Here is a 15,936-nt window from a genome sequence, read left to right on the forward strand (position 1 = left end):
GGTTTCATGTCACTCCTTTTACTTTAAGATTTAAATCGCCTAAAAAAACACAATTTGGACAGTATGTGGGGAGGGGGGGGGAGGGAAATAAAACAATAGTGTAACAGACAAATATTGGAGACAAGACCAACACATCTAAGGATTAATGTTTTATTTCATAATTTGAAGGATATTTCATGTAACAGGAGGAGATGGGTTTATTGATACCACTCCTAAGAAATGATTTTACTGGCTGATATTACATAGTGTCTGTCCCACTTTTACTTTTAATCAGGTCTGGTTCATTTGCATTGAAAGCTGAGCCACATCACAGAATATTCTTGATAGGAAGGGATTTGTTTTTGTAAAGTTTAAATCAGTAAATTTACATTGTGTTCCATCGGCTCTTAAAAAAAGTTTTACTCATAGAAACGGCACGTCCTTTAAATGTAAATATTCCCAATGCCGAACAGGAGCCGCTTTTGTACTTTAGTGCATTTTATACTATAACCAACATTCTGCACAAAAAAACACCAATAAGCTAACGCAGCACATTAAAATGCTAGAATAAGTTATGTATTCTAACCATTAATTTTAAGATTGAACATTAGTCTATTGCACAGTATTGTCTTCAAAAGGGGGAAAGAAGGGAGGGGTAGAGGGGGTAATCAGTAGTGTTTTACAGTAACATAAAGAACTACATCCACGACATACAAAATTATTTCCAACAGTGTTTTTTGTTTTTTTTAGAAATGAAAGAATATGTTCCAGTTGTTCCAGTGGACAAAGGCTGGATTAGAGTAGCTTATTGTCATTCCCTTTGGGTCCCTGTGTGTTCTCTTCCCCATCTCATTTCTTACCTCCTTTTTCTGAACCAATATTCCCCTCAATGTACATCGTATGGCACACTGTAGCGAGGGGGAACAGATTCACACAATTTTAAATTATAAGGTTGAACGATTTGCTTTCTAAAAGAAGAATACAAATCTGAGGAAACGGGTGTCTTGCCAAGGTTTCACAACAACAAGTGTATGTGTTGGAACAGGGATTGAGAAATCTGGTCCTGGTTTTCTTTCCTCCCAGGTAATTAACTGAACAGTTACCACAGACTGCCTTCACACCTGACTCCCAGGTAAAGGAAGGGAGGAAACTCAGCAGTTCTCGGCCCTCAAGGACCGTGATTCGACGATCCCGGTGTTACAACATTAAGCCAAATTGGGCCATCGTTTTAAAAAGTCAGACTTCTTAGTGCTTACTGGCTGAGAATACTATGGGTTGATGCATAAAAGGCCATTAGACACTAGAGTACTGTGAATCTGAAACTTACCCATGGTGCACTGGGCGTGTTCCCTCCAGACTGCCGGCACGCCGTGTTTGATCAGGCAGTGGCGTAGGCAGCCTCTTCCGAGTAGGGGTCCTTGCCACTCTCCTCCCCGCCAATGGGCGAGAGGCAGTTGAGGTCGGCCACGCCCGATTCCTGATCGCTGTTGACGGACAGGTCGGGGTCGGAGCTCTTCAGCGTGTCCCGGGGCAGGATCAGCGGCGAGCTCTCTGGCTCCCCCTGCTGGACGACGCCTGTATAGTCCTGGGGGGCACCGGTCTCTCCATCTTTGTTCTGATCTGCTGTGCTCACGTTGGTCTCGAAAACTTTCCCTCGCAGTTTCCCCAGCTTGGCAATTTTCTAGGGTCAGTCATACAAATAGTTAAAAGAACAATGCACAATCCAAATAACATAAATTATCAAATGATATGATAGGTTAATGTGAATAGTCCCATGAAAATCAAATATGGCAGAATACCCTTTTATTTCAGCTGCTAAGGTGACACAGCTAGACACCAGATTTACAGGACGGTCAATGACCAACTCAAATGGGAGGCATGAACGGCCCATGCCAAATCAGCAGATTCATTATTACCATTTTAAATTCTTCACAATGTGGAAAAAGTATCTTGAGAAGCCATTTTGTAACAGGAGCCTAATCCATCTGCTCCTTAGCATTGGTTACCATAGAAACAAAAAGAATAAAATAATTCTAAATGCTTGAATGCAAATATAGGTTCCTTCAACAATATATACACATCTCAGGAGTTGTGTTTGTTTTTTGTTTTTAAAACAAATAGTACTATATATACAGAAATACTACATATCATTTATATACGTGTGTGGGTGTGTGTGTGTGTGTGTGTGTGTGTGTGTGTGAGCTTAGATTTTCCCACTCCTGCTGTACCTCCTCATGGCATGCAAGCTCCTCCTCCAGCTGCTGTGTCTCCTCCTTGACAGCCATCAGGAAGTCCACTGCTGAGTGCTGTGGGGCGGTCCCCTTCTCCGATCGACAGTACATCGCCTTCCAGAACCTGGGGCCGGAAACAGAGCCAGACCCTTAGAGACACACACTCTCCCTCTGCTCCACCGGCACACCTGCTCTCTACTGACACAGTCACACACACCCTCTGCACAGCCTCTCTTACTGACACACACAGACACACTCTCCCTCTGCACACCTGCTCTCTACTGACACACACTCCACCTACAGACCCGTTCTCTACGCCTTCCCAGCCAGGAAAGAAAGCAATTCACCCAAATGGGAACAACTTAACTGAAACCCTTTCAGCAATCGCTTGTCTTTTTACAGAAATGGCAATCATTCACACTGAGAAGGTGCAGTTACACACTTGAAACAGTAGGGGGCTGTGTCAGGCCTCAGGACTCCCTGCGCCTGACCGTGGTCCAGTCGGTACAGGGGATTCATGTAGATCAGTCTGTTCTCCCATAGGTGCGCCCACAGCGACTGGGTCCTTTCCCGAATTCTGTTCCAAATGAAAACACCATTAAAAAAAATAAAAAAAATTTTGCGAGACATCTGAGAAAAACTGGTCTTGACTACACCGGCCTACATGCAACTGTGTCTCTTTCTGCCAACTTACATTTGGTTTGGATTTTTCCACCAGCGAATCTGGGGCATCCATCTTAAAGGAATTTTGCCTTTTCCCTTGGGCACTAACATGCATAACCCCCCAGCATGACAGAACTTGTCTCTTCAGTTGTCGCTGGAATTTTGTCAGGTTCTTGTAACACGTACTCAGGTATGTCACTGGTACATACCTGCCTGTTTGGGCAAGCTTACAATAATCTGTGGACAGGTGATATATCATGTACTGAGATTACGAATTAGATCTGTACAAGGCTCTGCCAAATAAAGATTCAGTTGGATATGGAGGGATAATTGTATGGAGGGGGGAAAAAACAAACTTGTTTACACTATATCAAAAGGGCCTATTTCCGGACTCCTCTGACATCAAAGCTTTTAGTTAATTAAGACTGTAAACCCAAGGCCAGTTCATGAAAAAATGCTTGAGAATCCATCTGTAAATGACTTTCAGGAATAGCTATATTAGCACCTCACCAACCCCAAGAGGCTACTTCCCCATATTTGGTGATGAGGTCCTGAATCTATGGAACACTGGGGGGGGTTCCATTCTCTAATCCCACCCACCCCAATCCCAGCCCTGCCCAGTCTCTCTAATGCCCCACCCCACACCCACCAGTCAATCTAATGCCCCACCCCATCCATTATTTCAGCCCTTCCCAGCCCAATCCTGGCAATCCTCGCCCCCCTCAATCTCTAGAGCCCCCGCCCCACCCTGCCCTGACCTCAGGTCCTTCCTCTCCTTCTCGCTGTTGCCCAGGAAGTTGCCGTACTGGCAGGAGTAGATGTGCGTGTGCAGCTGCAGGAGCAGCCGCTCGTTGTACTGGAAGGCGCAGGGAAACTGCTCCGTCAGCTGCCACACACAGTCCAGGAACTGGTCCAGCACAGGGGACACCTCCTTGGGGTCCCCGTCCAGGTGGCTATACCTGCAGGGGGGACAGGGAGGCCGTGAGGGAAGTGGAAACTACTTTGGTCAACACCCGCACAGCTGGCAAGGAAATGTACAGTTTCTCCTTCACTGTTCCGTGCAACGTGAGAGAGGAGTGTGAATTGTGCTGAACGTGTGGTGATTTATTTTTGCTTTTCGGGTTATGCCGTCGAATGTCTTGCACCCAGAGCAATGTGCCACAATTTAACTATCTATCTGCCGTGATTTTATATTACACTGAAAACAACAAGCTGAAAAATATTAGCCGTAAATATTAACTAGTTCAGGTTCAGTTGAGCACTGTAACGGTTGACTTGGACCTAGCAGACACCATTCTGGGTGCAAACACAACACACTGGTCTGTCAGGAAACCAGAAGCGTGAAGATGGCCAGAAACTTTTTGCCGGCCTCACTTTTTTTTGTTTGCATGTTCTTGCCATCTCAATAAAAATTAAAAAAACTGATGAGTCCTAGAGCGCAATGCTTTTCTCCATATGCTGACAGCAGCATCAAAAGTATAGATTATGCCTGCCTCTTCAAGAAATTAATAAACAAGTTTCATAAACTGCTGCAATCAGCATGTAACAAACCACTAGGAAAAGGCACACTGAGAAAAATGTAATATCAAGATTGGCCTAACGCATGCAGTGTGTGAATGTGAGCATGCAAGCTGAAGATTCGACCTCTCACCTGTGAGAGAACTTGTGTCCGAATGACACCCAGTCCTTCTCAATGAGCACCTGGATAAACATAGAGCCCCCAATCAATCCTTAAAATCGGCCCTACCAGTTCACAGAAAGCCTGTTTGTAGGGTGACCCCATGACTGAATAAACCTCTGGAGAGACGACACACCATGCATTTATAAAAATGTGAATAGAAATGGTATAAAGCAAATGTTGAGGTGTATAGGGCAGATGTTGGGGTGTATAGGGCAGATGTTGGGGTGTATAGGGCAGATGTTGGGGGTGCATTAGGCGAATGTTGGGGGTGCATTAGGCGAATGTTGGGGGTGCATTAGGCGAATGTTGGGGGTGCATTAGGCAGTATTAGGCAGTAGGTGATGTGCATTGGGTTGTACCATGAGGCCCTTCAGGGTTCTGTAATACGGGTCCAGCAGCACACTGGCCACAGAGCAGGCCTGAGCCGTCCTGTCCCAGCCGTCCGAGCAGTGCACCAGCACACTGACACCCTCCTCCGCCACCGCCTGCTCACGCACGCACGCACGCACACACGCACGCACACACACGCACGCACACGCATACACGCACACGCACACACAGGAGACAAAAAAGCAAGCCACTGGCTTCACTGGAAGCTCCTCATAATGCCGTTGGTAGTTATACCCTAGAGATGTCATTCTGGACACTGCCAAAAGGTTTTCCATTAAGCTGGTGATAAATTGGCTATTCATACCACAATAGCGCAGATCTCCATGTAATAAAGATTGTTTAAAGCTATTGCTCTTTCCCGGGCTATGGCCTTATTAGATCCATAAAGACTAATACCTTAACTTCATGGTAAAGATCCTGGTCCAATGAAAATGCCGTTAACATTTGAATAATGACGTTACTCTGAACAGAGTGCTCTGACCCCGGTGATGAAGGTGATGATGTTACCTTGGCGATGAAGATGCCCGCGTCCAGGATGGCTTTGATGTGCTTCAGCCAGCCGCTGTTCTCCAGCCCCCACAGGAAGTCGCTCATGCTGGGCGATTTGACCTCGCACACTGCAGACCAACCGCAAAACAGGAAGCGTCCTTATGACAGGTTTCACACTAAACACGTTCTAGAACAGGAAGTAATTTTCATTGAAAAAAAAAGTTCATATGACAAATCACAGGAAGTCACAATGCTCTCAGGGGAAGTAAAATATCCAAATACCATAGAGGCGAGGACACAGGAGAATTGAGTTATGATAAAATTCAATTCCATTTCCAGATAAATCCCAATGTAACGCTCATCTCAAAAACCAAATTAATATTCCAGTTCAATTCCAATTCAACTCAAATTCCAAATATCTGAATTGGCCACAGAGCCATATCAGGAATATCAGGAAATGGTTCCAGCAGAATGACCCCCACGATCAACTTTTACCTTCCAGAATCTTCTGCAGGCTGCTCCTCATCACATGAATGTTCTCAATGCCGATGAACTGAAATTTGATGTTGGAGTAATTGTCCTCGTTCTCATAGCCCTTTCCTGCAGCGCGATTGGCTATCGCGTTCAGCTGGAAACAGTTACGAAGGGCGACAGCGTGAAGAAGACCGACGGATCCACGTTAATGGAGCTTGCAGTCACGGTGCTCATCAGTAACAGTCACATGCACCTTCAGATGTTTCACTGCGTCATTACACGTAATGCAAATGTCTAATCACATTCTTGGGGGAAAAATGCACCTTTGACACAAGAAAATAATACATGTATGAGAGTCTGAAGCATAATCCCCCTGTTCCAATCCACCTTACAGTTAACCCTGTGTAATGAATTTATGTGGTGTTTTTGGTTTCATTTTAGCAACCAGCATCCTCAAAATAATATACTCCCCTACCTCTCCTCTCCACCAATCCTTGTTCTCCCCTCTCCCTTCTCTATTTCCCTTACTTCCCCCCACCCCTCCATCACCTCCATTCCCCCTCCCCGCTTTCCCACCTGACTCCTACATAGGGGCTCACCTTGGGCCTGGTGTCCACCACATACATGAACTGGCTGCCCGGGTTCGACTTCATGATGGCCTCCAGCATCTGCTCGTCCTCCAGACAGCGAGCACTGAAGCCAGTCAGGGGCTGGCTGCTGCGGCAGATGCTAGCCTGGGTGGAGGAAACGGCCGCTGGTTCAAGCTCTTCCGTGCATGGCATGCTACAGGTAAACCACCCGATTCGCCCATTTTGAAACAACTAACTGTCACTCAAGCGCCCTCTGAACCAATCAGGACTCACGTGGTTGTCTCGACGGTAGTACGAAAGCGTTGGGAAACGGCCCCTGCTTCTGAACTTGGAGCTGCCCACGATGATGGGGGGCGTGGCCGTTTTCGGGACGTACAGCTCACATGGGTAAGTATCGCAAATCTGTAAAACAAATAGCACGGTCAGGCCTAACCCTAACCCCACCCTCCTCCTGTTGCATGGCAACTGCTATTGGTCTGGAACTGCTTGGTGGGAATTAAAACACATACTGAAAATAAATCATTCTACTAACATCACTGCTGTGAACAAAGGAATTACCTTCTTACAGAAATACATGAAATTCACTGCTTTTCTACGGCATTGTATTGTTAGCCATTGTTCATTCCACAGCTCAGTTATTGGGCATCGCCTGGTTTAGGGCAAAGGCTGGCACTCACCCTGTACTCGCTGTTGGCGTGTGTGAGCTGCCAGAGCTGGTTTGGCACCCCCATGCGGCAGTACTCGGTCCTGAGGTCCACGCGGATCCAGGCCGCCTCTCGGTCCTCTTGGTCCACCTTGGGGTTGAAGGAGAAGCAGGAGAGCTCCCCGTACCTCTCTGCAGGGTGGGAGAGAGGCACGGGCACATGACTCCACATCCACCCCCCTTCCAACTCCCTCTCCATCCCCCAACCTAAACAGGCCCGCATCCTGAGAAAACCTCCCCCTCCCACAACCAAAACAGTCCCGCATTCTGAGAAAACTTAAAATAGCAGCCTGTCTGCTTTCCAAGATCTGGGTGGCAAACTCTTGTCTTTCTGTGCCACGCCTGACCACTAACTGCATGGAGGACTAACCGAGTCGATGAGGGGCGGACGACATCGCTCCGCAAAAAAAAAAAGCAGTGTGTTTAAAGCCCGTCCCGGTCCCTGATGGGACGGCATGAGGCCCTCACCTGGACGGGACAGGCGTGTCAGGGAGAGCTGCACGTCCTGGCAGTCCCTGTCCTGGGGGATGAGGAAGAGGATGACCTGGAAGTTCTTGCAGCGAATGAGCAGGGGGTATCCGGAGGGGGCTGCGGGCGGCCTCTCGATGCCACAGACGAGGCTATGTAGGATCTGCAGGGGGGCGAGGCCGGGGGGGGGTCACCTTCACAAAATGTCCAAAGGCCACATTTCCTTACAACTTGCTTGAAACGTACTAAAAATTTCCAACAAAAACAGTTTGGGATTGTTTTTTTAAGCAAAGCAGATTAAGCAACCTTGTCCCATCTCAGAACGCCAACGCCAGGTCAGATTCACGGTACTTTAAGGTTAGAACCACACAAGTCAGGGTAAGTGACTGTTGTATATACAGGGATTACCATTTAGAGAAAATATTTAGAGAACAGCTCTGTGTACGGTGACAGAATTTGAAAAAGCGTCAAACACACACATATCCACTTACACACACAGGTGCAAAGATGTTTTTTTAGTTTTTTTTTTTTAGTAGAGCAACAGTGCATGCACAGATGACTGTGATTTATTCTAAACCACCACACAGGAATTTCTCATTTCCCCTAAACTGCCATAGCATCGCTCAAGAACATGCGGAATCTGAGGGGAAACCAACACAGGCAGAATATTAAAGCCGGGTTCAGCGGTGTCACTTCCTACCCATGTTTCTTTGCGGGTCTCGGGCGCGTTTTCAACAAAGATGGTGTGAGTCCCCGTCAGATACAAGGTGCCAATGCACACCTTCCTCGGAGACGCTCTGTCAATCAGACGGACGTTTTCAACCTTGGGATGAAGAAGGAGAGAAACTGTTAACTGCACAGTATTCCACTCACATCAGTCATTTTCTAATTAATTAATCGCATCTCTCCGTAACGCACGCACACTTCATAATGCAGTAATGATATAAGGTGTCAATACCCTAGTCATGGACAGATTTTGTATCCGTCTTAAGTGTGATTTAGACCAACTTTTCTTCAGGAAGATTTGGCCATACAAGAAACCTGCTTTTGTTCGGCTCATAGACTGCTTTACACGGGGCAATTAATGTAGCACCGATGCTACAATGCAGTGCTTCTATAGAAACGCGCATAAAAGCTGCGCTCTTTGCGTTGGACTGTAAACGCCCTCGTACAGGCCATTACAGGCGGTCCAAGGATAAAGATGGCTCTTAGCTATACTGTTGTTTTTTTTATAGGAGGAGTTAAATTCCCTCTGAGAAAAGCTGCCAAGGTCGTACGGGATGTGACTTTAGGAGTGCACAGTGATGGGTAATTTGCGCACAGATGGAGGCTACATTAGGCCTTTCCAGCTATACAAACACGACCCAACAGAATAACACCCAGCGGGAATAACCGATGATGAATAAACGTGGAAGAAACACGCCTCGACAAACAGCGTCAAGTTTCGAAGCACACATATCATGTTTAACGGTCGCATGCAAAGAACATGACATAAATTTGTAATTTAGTTAGCCAGCTGTCATCCCTCCAGCACAAGATTGTATAGCCCATTATCGGCTTATAGCCTACTTTCGGTCTTTATACGTACAAACCCGGGCGGTGCACCGTATATGTGCACATGTGTGTTTGTCAATTTAATATTGGGATTTAAGAAAAGGCACTGACATGACGTTCATCATGCGTATGCATATTATAAATGTACGGAATAGCCTGCTTGCGCCTTTAGAGCAAACGCATTGCCAATGGTAAAGGGCTGCACACGGTATCACTAATATATGGCAACATGCATCGCTAAAATGCTTAAATGTAGCTTTTTTTCCATCACCACAGAAAATAGGATGGTTTACCTTGGGCGTTCTGATATGCTCCATCACTGAATGATCCGGCTGAAAACGCCACTGAAAATGATTTCGATGAGAATTACGACGAGATTAAAAAACCAGACGACGTGTTTTCGGTTAAAGGCGTGCTATTTAACAACATATCCTAAATGCAGTATTCCTTCGCTACCGGCGCGTTTGTTATCGGACGGGACCATCCTCAGGTAAGCGGCCCATTGTTGCTTTCTGGCGATGCGATCGGAGATTCCCCCATCAGCCTCTCCGCTGGACAAGATGACAACAGCGTGGTCTTAAAGCCTGCCCTATGAGAGTCTCGGTAATCCGCTCCACAGTTCCTTACTGTGCTATGGTAGCATAGTAAGGAACTACGATAGCAATTCTGATCATCAAACACTGGAGACGAATGATCATTTCGACTGTCACTATAATAGGCTATTATGATCATTATCATCAAGTCATATACTGCTCCGCTATTAGAGTGAGGGCGTGCAAACAATAAAATGTGTTTTCCCCTCATATTTAGGCGCTTAAACTGAATTTTCGTTAGACTTGAAAATTGGTCATTTGTTCTGGCCACCAGGAAACATTCTAAACCAGTGGTCTCCAACCCTGGTCCCGGAGAGCTTCAGGGTCTGCTGGTTTTCATAGTGACTCTGCACTTCATGAATCAATTAGAGCAGTTGATTACACAGTTAACTCAACTCACCTGGTGTCTTGGGTCTCAACTGGGTGCTGATTTTAAGGAGAAAACAAAAACCAGCAGACCCTGTAGCTCTCCAGGACCAGGGTTGTAGACCACTTATTATAAGGTCTCCTGGTTTTTGTTGTTACTCAGTGTTTAATTGGTAAATTAAAGCAGTTTATTACAATGTAAATTCACCTGGTCTGTTTTATTGAGTTTGATTTTTTGGCAAATATAAAAACCAACAGATCTGCGATTCTGGACCTGACTTGGGGACCAGGGATATAATCTATCATTAGAACAGAGGTGGGCAACAAGGATCTTATCTGTTTCTGGTTTTCATGTCAATGTTTGGCCTTAATTCATTAATTAGCCCTATTGCCATCTGACATTTTAGCTGCATTTCTTGATAAGTGCACAAATGACAGCTGAAGACTGCAGGATGAATTCTGAAGTGTCCACAAACATCTTATCTGCTAAGATCCAAACAAATGTCTCCAAAAAAAAAATCATTGGATGGTGCTTCACCTTGCAGCACGACAATACACACTGTAGCATACAAATGATGAAAAAAGTGTATCGCACACACTGCTCTGAATAAAACATTGCCCCGCCCCAAATCTGTGACTGCTCCCCTAATCAGTGCAGTCTAGAACTAGTGCAGGGGTAATGCTTACTTTTATTCAGTACTCAAAACAGTCCTGACATCTAATGGTCACAAACCTAATTGCAATTGCTGTTTAACTGCTATCTCCTTGATTCGGGCTTTACAAAGTGCTTTCGATTCTGTTCACATTAAACAACTCCACTCAAATTTCTCATCCAGATGCAAATCGATATGGAATTTCAAATTTAGGTCTTTTTTTTTTCAGGTGTTTTGGACAAAAACATCTACCAAATAAATAAATGTACATGCTTTGTGAGACGTGTTGCTAAACAGCTTCCCCTAGTGTTGAAAAACCTGTGGAGCATATTATAGAACTACTGCAGGGCTGTCCGACCCTGTAGTAGACTTTGCGTAGACTGCGTTGTTGCTGTTCTTGTTTATGTTGGTATTAATCAGTTTATCCTTCAGGGTCCAAGTTGAACTATGCGGTTGTTCCCTGCACTTGGAACGGTACTTCTCTCTAGGGTTCTCGACACACTTGTTCCTGGTTATGGTTATACACTTTGTTGTACGTCGCTCTGGATAAGAGCGTCTGCCAAATGCCTGTAATGTAATGTAAGTGAGGACCACAGGAGGGAGGGAGACACTGCGCACAGATTTAATGTATATGAATCAGATGGGTAAATGTACAACGAGCATTGTAACTGCTGCTATATGTAGAGACTATATGTATAGATAGATCGCAAAAAAAAACATTCACACAAACATAGCGTTAATGGTGTTAAATTTGTGGTCACACCTCTTAACATTGTGCATTTGTGCAGTATGATAATAAACCACTTGTTGCTGAGAAGGGGGGGGGGGCGGCGGGGGTGTGGGCTAGGGGGCAATTCTGAAGAACAGCAGGAGGATGGAAACATGTGGTTCAGAGGTTAGGTAACTGGACCTGTTGTGTTCAGCAAAAATAAATGTAAAAAGGGTATCCTGTGAATAGCCAGTGGCCTTAAGGGATAAGGAATAAGAATCACGTAAGTAGTTGTGGCTAAGAATGTCTACAAACAAAATTGCATTTGATTTATGAAAATGGTTAATTTAGTCTTGTTTTAAAAGCAGCATTTTTTCAGATGTCCAATTAGGAAGTTATAAATGAATAAAAAAAATTTGTGTTTCATAATTCATTTGAAGGTACTGCATGTTCGCAGTGTTCTTCTTTCAATTTGTCTCAGGAAAAGGTTAAAATGCCTCTTTGTACCTCTCTTACAGGTGGTAACTTGACAACAGGATGTGGTGCCCGTGCAGAGGCGTGTGCAAGAATTGACAATGGGCCGATGTTTGGAGAGAGTCATGACGACGTAGGTTCAAGTGCCTCGGTTGGGAAAGTCAACTGCTATACATCCAAAGCATTGTTATAAGGACTTGTTTAAAAGGTTAAGCTATGCTAATGAGAACAGTCGCTAGTTCAAAAGTCTATGCGATGAGTATCACATGGAGTGAAGCAATCCACTACCTTTTCCAAATTGATAGTGCTGTAAATTGCAGTTAAGTGGTACGACTGCCTACTCTAGATGTCCCCAAAACTCAACTAGAAATATTTCTCATAATCAGTAAGTTCAGTCATCAGTTTAATTTATTCAGTGGTCATCTCACACTATTCACTGTTGCCAGCATCTCCAAGACCCTACCAACCCACACACCTCACCACAGGTCTACCCTGCCAACACTGTTGCTTAGCGACGTGACAAACGCAGACATGAACTGCTGAGGTCTTGAAGCTTCACCTTTCTACCCCTTTCTACTCTACGAGTACTTTGTCACAATATTATTTAGACTGTTTTTTGCATTTATACTTTTTGAAAGGATTGATTGATATATTTTTAAAATCACAACACATTTAACAGGAGGGGGGAATGTGCCATATATGCTTGCTACCGTATTTCTAAACATGACTTCAAAAAGGAGCCATAAACATTTGAATAATTATTTGACTGAAGCTCACCATGATGCAATGTCTCTCTTTGGCAATGTGACAGAAAATGACTATTATTATTTTTTAGATTTTTTTAAAACTGATAGTTTTTAGTTAATTAATAAAAGCAGTTTGAATTCCATGAGGTAGACGCTTGTTTCAGGGTGGAAGCAATTGGGTGAGACAAGGGCAGTTTTTAAATGTGACGCATTCATATAGCTGAATATTTAGTCCTGCACAATACTGTTTTTTTGTTTTGTTTTGTTTTTTATTTTTAACAGCAGTGCCTTTCAAACTTTGATTTACTCACTCATCATCGTTTCAGATATCATCATTTCCTCCCTCCCCCTTCTGTCTGCCACACCACCCAACCACAAACAATGTGCTCTTCTGCTAATCCATGCAGTTCTTACAAATTACATATAAAAACACCACCGAATTATTCTATATTTTTAACAAAAAATCTATTTCACCCTTTCGTTCTCTCCCTCTTACCCGCCATTTCTTTTCGTCTGCGCTCACCCCGCCTCCTTCTCTCCCACTCACCCTTTTTTTTTCTTTCTTTTTTTTCAAAGTAGACCGCATGTCTGCCGTTACCTGCTGCTCTCCCTGAGATCTGTTCGGCTGCCTCCAGCTGTCACCCACCCTGCGATCACAAAGCCAGGACCCCAAAACTCTCCGAGCCCAAACACGGGACCCGCAGACCCCCGTCCCGACTGCAAACCCAGGACCCCGAAAACTACTTTTGAGAAGGTGAGCGGGACTCTTTGATTCGGTCCGATTTACACCCCAGCTGCAGCTACGCCTCACTGTGTTAGCAATGCAGTATGACGCTTATACCCTGCATCCCCTCTCCTTTCAGTTCCACTCTCTTCTGTTCTTATCTCTGCTTATCCCTTTCTCCCTCTTCCTCCCTCCATCTCTGACCTCCCCTTTACCTCCCCCTTTTCTTCCCCTCTCCCCCTTCCATTCCTCTCCATCGTTCCATTTCGCACCCCCGCCCCTCCCTTCCGCCACCCTTAGCTGCCACTCAGCCGTTGGTACGGATAGCTAGGCTAGTGTCTAGGAGCTCAAACGTCCAGACACAGAGAGCGCGCCCATGCAGCGACGGGTTCCAGCTCCGGGCAGGGGTCCCGGGCTGTCGTAAAAAAAGGCTTGCGCTCGGTACAGTAGGAACGGCTCTGCGGAGGTTCGCTGTACAGGACGTGGGAGACGGGGACGGAGGGCTGGTGAAGAACAGAGAGGAGGATGGCGGCTGTCACAACTTCAAAAAGAGCTTTCAAACGACTCTGACTTCCTGCCAGTCACACCTGCACTGGGAGCGCGTGGGGACTTCCTGTGTGCGTGCTGGGGGGGTTTGGGGTTGGGGCGTTTCTAAGCATTTTTTGGTGCTAGCAGCATCGTTACGGGAAAAGTGGAGGCTTGGACAGCACAGTCTTGCCCCTGACCGCAGGTGATGTAGGGGCCAAAGCGTTGGGCCTCTGAAGGGCCTGGGTGCCCTAGATTCACTTCCTGGGCGGGGACCCGTCGTCGTTCCGTTGAGAAAGCTACTTCACCTCCGTCTTCAGCCGTACGACTGACCTGAATGTGTTTCTGATAGTGTCAGAAACCGAACTAACAGAATAATGAGCTATCTGTCGAGGGCAAGAATGGTGGCTGAGTAACTGTGAAGTAACTAATGCTTGAGCGCATGTGGTATGACACAAACTGATTCAGCGCTCAGTGATCCTTCCAGTAAATGTCAGCAAGGACACCCACCTCAGCTCCCACTTAGAAATCTGAGCTCTTGGTGCACATTTTGTTTGTATTTCTTGTTTCAATACTTACATTCGGAAAATTTCATTTACACACATTCTCTCCGATTTAAAAAAAGATTTCAGTGATAAATATCTTTCTCGTTCACAGACGCGATGGCGGGCATTCCTGCAGTGCACCTGAGCACACTCTGTCTGGCCCTCTTTTGCTCATCTGTACTGGGACAGGGCATGGACAACAGCACATGGACTCCCCCTTCTACATCGACACCTGAGGCTCACCAATCAGAGCGTCCCGCTACTGAACCGTACACCACCGTCTCGGCTGCCACGGAAACAAGCGCAGGACCCGACGCAAATATCACCAACCCCACGACCCCCCCTGGCCCGACCGCGCTAATCACACGTGGTAGGACCGACGGACAGCCCCGGGAAACGACGCGCATCAAGGCCCCCCCGGCAACGAGTAGTCGAGCGCCGCAAAGCCCTACAGTACCGCGCCCCCCCAGTTCCGTCCCCATCGTCGTCAGCCTGGTGGTGCTGATAGTCCTGCTCATCCTCCTCCTGTACCTCCTGTCCCTGTTCCGAAATCGCCGCTGGGCCAGGGGTGCGTGGGGGTGCCTGGGGCGCGCGGTGGCCAGAGCGAGAGCCGCCCTGAGCTGGCTGGGGATCCGTCTGTGGCCCGGGAAGAGCGGGGGGCGGGAGGACGAAGAGGAGGATGAGGAGGATGAGGGGAACAGCGAGAGAGAGGGGGATGTGGAGCTTGGGAACGGGATGGCTGCAGAGGTCGAGAAAGAGAAGAGGGAGGAGGAAGGGGAAGAGGACTCCTCAGACGACTACTCCAGCATGGAGGGGTTTGACCCGAGGGAGAGAGCCAGGCAGGGCAAGGAGGAAGATGAGGAGAGAGGGAAGGGCCCGAGTCAGTGTGAGGACAGAGAGGAAGAAGGGAAGAGCGGAGAGGCGGTTCTCCTGGAGAGAAGTAAGGAAGGGGGGATGGAGGAGTGCGACCTCACAGCACTGTGAAAAACAGAGAGAATAAGAGTGACAGGGGTGTTGGGGGGGGGGCTAACCAATGTGAATTGAGGGGGGGTGCGTTCGCTATACAAGATGATATGAGGAGGAGAACTGGTATTTTCCGACACCCATATATCTGGAGCATTTACAGCTGCAGATATTACAATGTTAAAATCAAACAATGAACTGAACAATTGTAAAATATTTGTATGATAAACAATTGGTGCAGTTGATCACATTATAGACTTCCACGTTTCATAGGAAATCTCATGTATGTAATGTGTAATATGTATACATGTGTAATGGGAATGCATTGTCAACCAGCAAATAAATTCTATTCATGATGTTCTTTCACCGTGAGTTTAAATTAATTAATAATTTTTCTTTTTCCTTTTTATGAAGTA

General features: G+C 46.2%; 2 protein-coding genes across 4 annotated transcripts; one reads left to right on the forward strand and one right to left on the reverse strand.

Moving 5' to 3' along the window:
- Positions 1–136: 136 nt before the first annotated feature.
- On the reverse strand, positions 137–10,148 carry mtmr7b (myotubularin related protein 7b). Of its 2 annotated transcripts, XR_010329924.1 has the most exons (15): positions 9,516–10,146; positions 8,369–8,491; positions 7,669–7,831; positions 7,175–7,332; positions 6,771–6,899; positions 6,507–6,641; positions 5,929–6,061; positions 5,452–5,561; positions 4,914–5,039; positions 4,525–4,574; positions 3,632–3,832; positions 2,653–2,787; positions 2,208–2,334; positions 1,307–1,660; positions 137–887 (listed from the first exon to the last, which is right to left on the reverse strand). XR_010329924.1 is itself a non-coding variant. In XM_064334883.1 (14 exons), the coding sequence occupies exons 1-14, from the start codon at positions 9,537–9,539 to the stop codon at positions 1,358–1,360; spliced, it is 1,917 nt and encodes a 638-aa protein (XP_064190953.1). In that variant the 5' UTR covers positions 9,540–10,148; the 3' UTR covers positions 137–1,357. The 2 variants fall into 2 exon arrangements, 1 of the variants encoding a protein (XP_064190953.1); XM_064334883.1 differs by having other exon boundaries at positions 137–1,660; positions 9,516–10,148.
- Positions 10,149–12,058: 1,910 nt separating this feature from the next.
- Positions 12,059–15,876, forward strand: LOC135254602 (uncharacterized). Of its 2 annotated transcripts, XM_064334905.1 has the most exons (3): positions 12,059–12,150; positions 13,340–13,517; positions 14,670–15,876. In XM_064334905.1, the coding sequence occupies exon 3, from the start codon at positions 14,675–14,677 to the stop codon at positions 15,539–15,541; it is 867 nt and encodes a 288-aa protein (XP_064190975.1). In that variant the 5' UTR covers positions 12,059–12,150; positions 13,340–13,517; positions 14,670–14,674; the 3' UTR covers positions 15,542–15,876. The 2 variants fall into 2 exon arrangements, with proteins under 2 accessions (XP_064190975.1, XP_064190976.1); XM_064334906.1 differs by lacking the exons at positions 12,059–12,150; positions 13,340–13,517 and adding an exon at positions 13,556–14,067.
- The last annotated feature ends 60 nt before the right edge of the window (positions 15,877–15,936 follow it).

Source organism: Anguilla rostrata, chromosome 5 (genome assembly GCF_018555375.3).
Source record: "Anguilla rostrata isolate EN2019 chromosome 5, ASM1855537v3, whole genome shotgun sequence".
In the NCBI taxonomy this organism is placed as follows: Eukaryota; Metazoa; Chordata; class Actinopteri; order Anguilliformes; family Anguillidae; genus Anguilla; species Anguilla rostrata.